This window comes from Physeter macrocephalus, chromosome 20 (genome assembly GCF_002837175.3).
Source record: "Physeter macrocephalus isolate SW-GA chromosome 20, ASM283717v5, whole genome shotgun sequence".
Taxonomy (NCBI): domain Eukaryota; kingdom Metazoa; phylum Chordata; class Mammalia; order Artiodactyla; family Physeteridae; genus Physeter; species Physeter macrocephalus.
The window spans coordinates 70,737,119-70,747,591 of NC_041233.1; the positions used below are offsets into that span (position 1 = coordinate 70,737,119).

The 10,473-nt window shown below is 39.8% G+C and overlaps 1 protein-coding gene across 1 annotated transcript in view; it reads left to right on the forward strand.

Annotated features, from left to right (window-relative positions):
- LOC102973819 (pancreatic lipase-related protein 3) overlaps positions 1-10,473 on the forward strand; it is a 25,848-nt gene that overhangs the window by 4,875 nt on the left and 10,500 nt on the right. Inside the window, 4 exon segments of the mRNA XM_055081437.1 lie at positions 2,112-2,355; positions 7,048-7,141; positions 7,144-7,166; positions 7,800-7,930. Coding sequence (XP_054937412.1) covers positions 2,112-2,355; positions 7,048-7,141; positions 7,144-7,166; positions 7,800-7,930 — 492 coding nt within the window.

A 10,473-nucleotide genomic window follows, 5' to 3' on the forward strand; every position in this document is an offset into this window, starting at 1 on the left:
GGCTCCGGACGCGCAGGCTCAGCGGCCATGGCTCACGGGCCCAGCCGCTCCGCGGCATGTGGGATCTTCCCGGACTGGGGCACGAACCCGCGTCCCCTGCATCGGCAGGCGGGCTCTCAACCACTGCGCCACCAGGGAAGCCCCAAACTTTATTCTTTTTGATGCAATTGTAAGTGATATTGTTTTCTTAATTTTTATTTCTGATTAGTGTATATAATCAACTGATTTTTGCATATTAATTTTGTATCCTGCAACTCTACTAAATTTGTTGATTAGTTCTAACAGTTTTTTGATGGATTCTTTAGGGTTTTTTTATATACTGTCATGTCATCTGCAAATAGTGACAGTTTTACTCCTTCCCTATACTTCCAATTTGGATACTTTTTATTTATTTTTCTTGCCTAATTGCCCTGGCTAGGACTTCCAATACTATGTTGAATAAAAGTGGTGAGAGTGGGCATAATTGTCTTGTTCCTGATGTAAGAGGAAAAACATTAAGCTTTTCACTGTTGAGTATGATGTTAGCTGTGGGCTTGCCATATATGGCCTTTATTATGTTGAGGTATGTCCCCTCTATATCCATTTTGTTGGGAGTTTTTAATCATAAATGGATGTTGAATTTTGACAAATGATTTTTCTGCACCTATTGGGATGATCATATGATTTTTAGTCTTTATTTTGTTAATGTAGTGTATCACATTGACTGATTTGCAGATGTGGAACCACCTTTTCATCCCTGGAATAAATCCCACTTGATCATGTGTATGATCCTTTTAATGTATTTTTGAACTCTATTTTGTTGAGGATTTTTGCATCTATGTTAATCAGGGATATTAGCCTGTAAGTTTCTTTTCTTGTGGGCATCCTTGTCTGGTTTTGGTATCAGGGTAATGCTGGCCTTGTAAAATGAGTTTGAAAGAGTTCCCTCCTCTGCTATTTTTTGGAAGAGTTTGGGAAGGATTGATATTAATTCTTTGAATGTTTGGTAGAATTCACCAGTGAAGTCATCTGGTCCTTTGTTTATTGGGAGCTTTTTGATTATGGATTCAATCTCCTTAGTAATTGGTCTGTTCAGATTTTCTGTTTCATCATGATTCAGTCTTCGTAGGTTGTGTGTTCCTAGGAATTTATCCATTTCTTCTAGGTTGTCCAATTTGCTAGCATATAATTGTTCATAGTAGTTTCTTTTGATCCTTTGTATTTCTGCAGTATCAGTGATAGCTCCTCTTTCAGTTCTGATTTATTTGTTTGAGTCCCCTCTTTCTTTCTTGGTGAGTCTAGCTAAAGGTTTGTCCATTTTGTTTATTTTTTGAAAGAACCAGCTTTTAGTTTTTGTGTTCAGCTATTAAATGAAAATGAAAATGTAAGTTCAGAGTGAAAGAATAAATTAGAGCTAGTGAATGAAAGAAGACCTAGTTTTCCCCAAACCTCTCATTTTAGAGATGAGTAAAGTGAGCTCTAGAAAGAAGAAATGGTTAAAACTAAACAAAACTTTGCTCTCACTTATACTCTCTGAAACATTTATCGGACTCCTGCTGTGTGCTGAGCATGGTGCTAGGCTCTGGTGACACAAGTATCCCTTTCATGAAAAGCTTAAGTCTAATAAGAAAAGGCAGAGGCTCAGGGAAGACATAGTACCCCATCTTATGTCTCAGGCCAGTTAACAAGAGCTATCCTGTGTAATAGTTCCTTTAGTCTTCATAACCAGGCTGTAAGGTAAGTGGTATTATCTCCATTTTACAGAGGAGGAAACTGAGACTCAAAAAAGGTAAAATAATTACACAAAGTCAGGAATGTATCATTCCAAAGCCCGTACACTCTCATCTGCAGAATTGCCATCTACATGGTCTTGGCCATAATATGGAGAAGGGGTGGGAAGGGAAGGGTAGAGGAGAGCATGTTTTGAAAAGAATCTCCCTGAGTCAGACTTGTTTAAATTAAAGACTAATTTCAGTTAACCCTCTTAGTGGGAAACATAGCCTTTCTCTGGGCCTTGTTCCTATAATACTAACACTCTGTCTTTTTGCTGCAGGAGAAGTTAGCTATGAAAAGGGTAGAGGAGAGCATGTTTTGAAAAGAATCTCCCTGAGTCAGACTTGTTTAAATTAAAGACTAATTTCAGTTAACCCTCTTAGTGGGAAACATAGCCTTTCTCTGGGCCTTGTTCCTATAATACTAACACTCTGTCTTTTTGCTGCAGGAGAAGAAGTTAGCTATGAAAGGGTGGGGTGATTTAAAGATGGTATACCATGGACTGGGACTTTGTCAAGAAAGATGGCAGGTTTACCCTAATCTCCAGAGAAGATAAACACTCGCTTTCTGCTTTACACTAGACATTATCCCAAAGTCCATCAGGTAAACTAACTTGCTGCCTTCACACGTAGATTGTTCTAAAATATAAGCTGCAGCTGCCGATATAGAAGACATAGATACATTAACCAATTCTGGCATAAACTGTTGAGTTAAAGGAAAATACTTCTTTTTAGTATTGTGAGCCAGATGTTTTTCTCATATTTGTCCTAGTATTTAAATATAAAGATTGCTCTGATTATGTGTTTCATATGAGGTAAATTTGCTATTTCATTCAGTTAGTATATTAATTGGGAACCTTCCACATGTAAGACAGAACAAACAACAGTACCTATTATGTACTAAATTGAATAAACAAGATAGTGTCTTACATTTATTATATTGAGGAAATGAGGTATGTAAACAAATACCTTTATTGCAACACAAATTTTGATCTGTGATGTAAGATACAAATAAAAGACTCTGGGAACAGAGTGAGGAAGGGCTTACCTTCCCCTTGGTGGTGGGGATGGGAATGAAAGGCTTTGAGGAGGATCTGAGGTGTGTCCTGAACGATGGGCAGCGTTTACAAAAGCAGAGGCTGGGAAATGGTATGAACAAACATACAAAAGAGAGAGACAACAGAGCACATAGTTTGATAAATGACAACGTGTTGGGTTAGACTGGAGGCAGAGAGGAAGTCCTTAAATGTAAAGTTAGTTAGAAAAATAGTTTAGAAACAATTTGTGTAACTCCTTCCTGGGGTGTTTGGACATTATCCAGGGAGCCATGAGGGACCCACTGTGAGTTTTTAAGAGGCTTTAGGACATTTACTCTGGCTGCAGTGTACTTTCTTGCCTGGAGCTGGAAGAGCCTGGAGGGGACTGCCAGACCGTTTAGTACTGTGCCTGTAGTCAGTAACTACATGTGGCTCTTGAAATAAAATTAAAAATTCAGTTCTTCAGCTGCACCAACCACATTTCAAGTGCTCAATAGCCACACATGGCTAGTGGCTACTGTATTGGACAGTGCAAATATAGGATATTTCCATCATCACAGAAAGTTCTATTTGACAGCACTGAATGGAAAACAATAGTGCAGTTTGGATCAGACACGGGAACTAGCCTGAAGCAGATAATCAGAGTGAGTATGATAATAGAAAATTGACATGCTAAACATCGTCAGCCGTCCTGAGATTTCATGTATGCATGATAGGATGAAAAAGGACCCTCTTGTCTGAAAAATTTAGGGCAAAAGAAAAAGTTAAATTTTTGACAAGTGAGGCTTGTTCAGACTATTGAAGATTTTAGTCTTACAGCTTAGCAGGCAGTCCAGAGCTGGAGAAATATATTCAAAAGTCTTTTACGCAGAGGTGATAGTTGAAACTCAGAGTGCATGAGATCTCAGGGGACAGAACAAAGCATGATACTAGACCCAGGTGGAGCATCTACTTTTAGGGAGCAGGTGGGAAAGGGGGCCAGGGAAGGAGCAGTCCCCGGTGCAAGATCATCTCCAGTCTTTACCTGCATCTGTAACCTTGAGGCTTGCTTTCCATCAGACCCATCACATGCAGGGCAAGTCTCACCAGTCAAGACAGCCTTCCTCTATGCCTTCACACCCTGCAGACATAGCTATCTACTTATCAGACTCACACATACATATGTACACATAGCTCTTTACTGAAATATACCATCTGCTCTATAGATGATGGATGTAGCTAGAACAAAGAAGAAAGGACAAGACCTTATCTTGGGTATAGAGAAACTTATAAGGAAAGTGTCATCAAAAGTTTGATTTTTATAACTATCAAAAAACAAAGAGAAGAATATTACTCAGCTCTAAAGAGGAAATGAAATTCTGATAGATACTGCAACATGGATGAACCTTGCAAACGTTGTGCTAAATTGAATAAGCCAAACACCAAAGGACAAATATTTATGATTCCAGTTATATAACATACCAAAAATGGTCAAATTCATAGAGACAGAAAGTAGAATAATAGTTACTAGGGGCTGGGGGAGGGGGTGATGGGGATTATGTTTTAATGGGTACAGAGTTTCAGTCTGAGATGATGAAAAAGTTCTGGAGAGGGATACACAGCAACGTGTTGCACAACAATGTGAATGACTTAATGCAAGTTAATTTCACCCTTAAAAATGGTTAAAATGGTAATTTTTATGTTATGTGTATTTTACCAAATGTAACACAAATATCTGGGGGCACCTCTGTCCATTTAGGACTTTCAGGGTATATTTTTCTATTCAGGAGTAACTGTATCCCCTGGTCTTGACCCTCAGTCCTCATAAGACTAGTTGATCCTTTATCCTTCTGGACAGAGACATGCACTCGAACTTTGTAGAGCACAGGCACTAAAACAGAAGGTGATGAAGACCAGTCTTTAGGCAAGGCTGAGCCCTAAGGGCAATGAAGAGAACATCAGAAACCGAATACTTTCCTAGTAAAAGGGCCATAACAACTATGTTTTCTACATCTTCCCCACTCCCTTCCATTTGGAAAGAATCGTGTGTGACAAACCAGATCTGTACCTGAATTTTGCAATAGACACCTGAGGGTTTGCTGTTAAAGTGGCTTTTAATAACAGCTAGGTTATAGGATGTGTCAAGGTGTGATACTAAAAACAAGGATTGTCCCAGGCTCGACCCATATGCTGTACTGTATAAATTTGATTACCTTTGTTTATGAGAAAAACAATTAAGGAATTGTCAAGGATAAACATGTTGCAATAAACTTGGTCTTCTGAGTCATAGGTCTTCTCAGTTTCCTTCCTGGAAGAAAAAACCAACTTCTTCTCCCATGAATCCATGACTGCTTAACCTGGAGTGACTCATTGCAGTTGCTAGTTGTGATGCATAGCTTGCATAATTACGGTGGTTTCTGTGCCTGCAATTTTTGTCAAGGCTAAAACATGCCTAACTGGTGACTATTTTTGACTTGCTGGAAATGAGATCACATGGAAAGAAGTCAGCACTTATAGAATGGGTTGATCTCATGCCAGTTAGGTTCCATGATCCCTCAAAGATAAGAATGTTAAGAGAAAATGCCCCAGCACCCAGCTAAACATCAGTACTTCAGCCTTATCTCTGGATAACATGTTCTTTTATGACACCCTTTTTAGTTTACATCCTTGTGGCAGCAGAATCCAAGTTGACTTCCTTTTGATTTCATGATGTTTGGAGTTTCCCACTTTCTAGGTTAGTGTGTCATTTTAAAGAGGTGTGTTAGATTGAATGTAGAGTGAACAAAAATGCTTTTTCTCCCTTTTCTGCTTTACTAAATCCTTAATGACTTTTGTGACAACAGAGGATGCTTGGATCCAGTAATACTTGTCAGATTTCCATTTTGAGGCTTCTTGCTCGAGGTCCCCCTTCTTCAAACTATTCTTGTGACAGGGGAAGACTAGACAAACTTTTTCTACTAAATTGCCTCTCCAAAATTGGTTTTTCTGGTGTAGAAACAGGAATATAGTAGGAGTTTAAAGGGCTCCAGCTGGAGTTGAAATAAGCATCGGGTTCTTTTAGATACACAGATGGACAAATGTCTTTGTACTTGGATTCAATTATTTAGCAGAGAAGTGATTCCTAAAAAGCCCCAATACAATTAATTTTATTACCTGCCTCACAAATCCCACATCTGATCTGCATCCTGTCAGTATGATCAGATCACAACTTGAAAGCCCAGTGGTTAAGTGCATGACTTCAGAGAAAGGCCGCGTGGGTTTGAATCCTTCTCCAGGACTCATTAGCTGCAGTACTATTGGACAAGTGACTTGATTTCTTATTACGCCGCTTCCTAATTTGTAAAGGTACCTACCTCACAGTGTTGAGAGGGTTAAATGTGCTACTCTATAGAGTACCCTGCAACATAGGTAGACATGAGTTTTATCTGTATTATAATTATTACCATGTAAACCAACTTAGGATTCTCATAATCGTTTGCTTGCAGTCTTGGAGAAACTTTAGTCAGCACGTTGTATGATTAATTGCATATACTGTGAAACACAGGAAGCTAGTAATAGGCTCTTAATTTCAGTTTCATAAGTATCTAAATGTGTTGCTTTTCAGTTTAGGAGTACCATTGTCAAAGTTGCTATTTGCTGATTAGAGCTTTTATTTTTTCTCAAGAGAATTGCTTATACTGGTGACTTAATTTTTCTTTTAATAACAAAATCACTGAAATTCATAGCATTCTATAAGTCTTTGAGAGTTTGGTTATAAAAACCATCCAACAAAGTACAAGATATACAAAACAATATTTAACATAATCCCATAAAATTATCTTTAATATGCTGTTGTGTTTCATGTGGTGAAAGTCTAACCTCTATTCCTCATTCATAAAGTATGGTGGACAATCTATTCTGCCACCTTTGGAGCATGCTTCTAAGTCTCCAATAAGATAATTCTCATGAATTATATTGACAACTGAAAAATACTATACAAAAGTAAGGCTTACTGAAATTCTGATTGAAACTGACCCAACACTGTCTTCTAAACATTGCCTCAAAACCAAACATGTTTATTTCCTTTATGATTAAATTTGTATATTGCACTTTGTAATGCATTAATAATTTCTTGGTACTTTTGCAATATGTAGCAGTAACTATTTCTTTGATAAAAATGTATGAAAGAAGGCTGTTAAAATCAAATTTAGAGGAAGACTTTGGAGCAAATTTAGAATAATTTTACTAAATAGTAAATAATTTTCAATTATTTTACCTTAATTTCTTTTCACCTGAAACAGGAAATCAGTGCAGCTAATTATTTAACTATCCAGGTCTCACACTTCGAAACAGACAAGATCACCCATATCAACATACCTGGATGGAAATCAGATGGCAATGGCAGCAAGACATGTGCGGTGTATGATGTGAATGAACGCTTCTTTACACTAGTATGAAAGCTTTATGTTTAATGTGAATGTACTTTGCAAGGTACTAATGTATTCATGGAAATTCTCCATTCAGTTATTCACATTGTCCATGTCCCAAGGCCTCAAATGAATTACCCATTTCCCATTTATTTTCACTTGCTATGAATCACAGATTATGATGGAAGATTTTTATAATTATTCTTTGGTAAATTCTCATCTTTGACAAAAGATTGAGTGGTATGATAAATTTCTCATTTAATTTAAGGAAAACATTTCCAAGTTCAATCCATGAAATTAATTTTCCTCTCTTATACCAAGGTTAATAGACTGCTAACGTAGTAAGCAATTAATTATTTATAAGCCATATAGTGTGGTAGAGTCGGGCTGTCTGAAATCATATTATGGTCCTATTTACTAGCTCTGTGGTCACGGGCAAGTTAATTAACCGATCTGTGCCTAGGTTTCCTTCTCTTTAAATGAGTATTAAGTTGATATATGTAAAAGGGTTAGGACAGAGCCTAGCATGTAGTAGGTTCTCAATACCTGCAAATGTTATTTCTTATTGTGAAATCAGTTGTTCAGGCACCTTGATTTTCTTTAATTCTTACAATAAATCTTTTTAGGTGTTCCTAAAAGTAGAAGATGTGAACTGCATTAATTTAGACTGGATTAATGGTTTGCTGCAATATATCCACGCTGTAAGCAATCTCCGCGTTGTTGGTGCTGAGATGGCTTATTGTATTGACGTTCTTGTGGTAAGAAATGTTGATTTTTTAAAATTATATTTAACTGACTTTGTATCATAACACCAAGAATTTGGGGGTAATTCTATGTTCTTTTTTATTAGTTTACACATATACTGAACATGTGAAATAATAAGCATTGGTGTATGATAGCCAAAAAGGGAAGTTACTTCTTGTGAAAGAAGTGCCTGTGGTTCTACAAAGTGCCACTTGGCGGCAGTGTCCCTTCACAGGCTCCTCACCAAATCCCTCCCCACCCCCCAAGGTTACTGCCATGGTCAGCGTGTAGGACCATCTCCGTTCATTTTCATCACATTGTAAACCTATCCTTAATGATAGAGAAGAAACTGTTTCTGCCTTATGGATGCTGTTTGTGTAGAATGTGAAGTGCATTTTCCAACAGAAACTGGGTTCTATGGCAGTGAATTAGGTCCATGGGCCAGTCCAGGCATGACCCTTTAACCTACATGTTTTCTAAAAGAATAAAATAGACTTTGCTATTTATGAGGGATATACTTTGAGACATTTATAAATCTCCAAATGCTCTACCATAATAGAAAGTAATTTCACACCGTGAAATGCAGTGAAGTAAAATCTAAAGATTTATGACGCTTTCAGATTCTTAAGGAGAGTTCACTCCTTCCGTCCAACAACTATTTCCCTCTGCACTTGCTGTGGTCCTGGCTCTGTTCTAGGCACTGAAGGTGCATGGTGAGTGAGACAGTGTTTCTGCTCTGGCCAAGTGTGGAAACAGTACTGTGGAGAATTCCAAGGCAACGGCAGGGCGAGTAACAGGACCAGCACCTCACTTAGAGGGTGGGTCAGGGAAGGTGGTGTAGAGCACTGAGTCCAGTTAGGAAACAGCCTGGAGAAGAGTCAGGAAGCCAAATACTCACCTTCTTCTGCCCCCACTTCTCTATCTGCCCCCCCAATTTATCTGCACCCCACTTCTCTATCTGCACCCACTTCTCTATCAGCCCCCCAATTTATCTGCACCCCACTTCTCTATCTGCACCCACTTCTCTATCTGCACCCCACTTTATCTGCCCCCTCACTTCTCTATCTGCACCCACTTCTCTATCTGAACCCCACTTTATCTGCCCCCCCACTTCTCTATCTGCACCCCACTTCTCTGTCTACTCTTCCCGCTCTGTCAAGGGAGACTAGAGTACAAGGAGGAACTTAGAGTGAGTCTTTGTCCACAAAGGATAAAATCAGATTCATCGCCTCTTCAGAGAAAAACCAGTCCTAAGCTTTTGTGAATTTCTTCCTTGATCTTGGGGCCTGAACTGTAGGCTCTTAAAGGTCCAGGAAATAAATAGGAGAGGCTTGTAGGAAGCTGGAAGGAGCCTTTGCTGAACTGAAGAGGAAAGTGTTGGCTGACTTTAATGTTCAGGGAATTGTTCGCCCCTTGGAAGCCCAAGGTGAAAGCCGGAGAAGGTCTAGGGTGAGGGAGCCGGGAGCCCCCGAGAGTAATTCAGGGGTCAGACCTGCAGAAGGAGGTCTAAGGAGCAGCTAAGGAACAAGTAGGAGTCTCTTCCCTGCCGCCTTTTCCGTCATTTTATCGCAGGATACTAGGATTGGCCCTGGGGCAAGCAGGTGCCTAGAATAGGGTTACAGGTAGATGGGGAAGGAGGAGGAGAAAGCTGAAGGGGAGGAGGGTGAGAACCAATATCAGACACAGTCTGTAGGGGAAGATAAGAAAGCAAGCAGAGATTTTAAATGGTGGCAGCAGTGGGGGACAGGGCCCCCTAACGACAGGAGCCATTGGGGCAGCCATTCACATGTAAAAATACTCTTCATAATGCAACACATGATACTGTCATGACTGGTGAAAAAATATATAGAAGATTTGATCAAATGACAGATTTATCCAAGTGAAGGCAACTGCATGATTTTCACTATTATGAAGAGAGCCTGCAACTTTGCTGAAACTAAAAATGTTTGCTCCTTTGTTCCCCATTAAGTTGATCGTGCTCCTGTGTGCGTGTGTGCGTGTGTGCGTGTGTGTGTAAACTCTCAGTCCACATAGTCTCGTTGTGAATATTCTTAAAAACTTTTTCTGAAGGCCAAAGTCATCCCAGACATTTGCTAGCGTTACCTTAAAGTGGAGAAGACAGACACAGGCAAGGTGGATAATAGCGTGGGCGTGAGCTGCCTTTGACCTGTGTTGGGGGCGTGCTGGATGGGTTGGGTCTCAGGAGGGATGGGCACAGGCTGGAAGCCACAGCCATGGTCACTGGGCTGTTCTCCTTCCTGTTCCCTAGGACTGTGGGGCCCCTTAGCACAGGGAGAAGAACTCTGACAGAAGGCCTTCCTCCAGCCCGCCTGATGCTCTGTGCTTCAGCTGGATAAGGATGTAGGTGAACATGGGGTCGCTTTGTCACTTTACCAGTCCCCATCCTGGGTGTGAGAGGGAGAAACATGTCAGCTCCTTTCATTTTAAACCTATTTCAACCATTCTACCTGCTCTTTTAAAAACAGTTGTTCTGGGCTTCCCTGGTGGCGCAGTGGTTGAGAGTCCGCCTGCCGATGCAGGGGACACGGCTTCGTG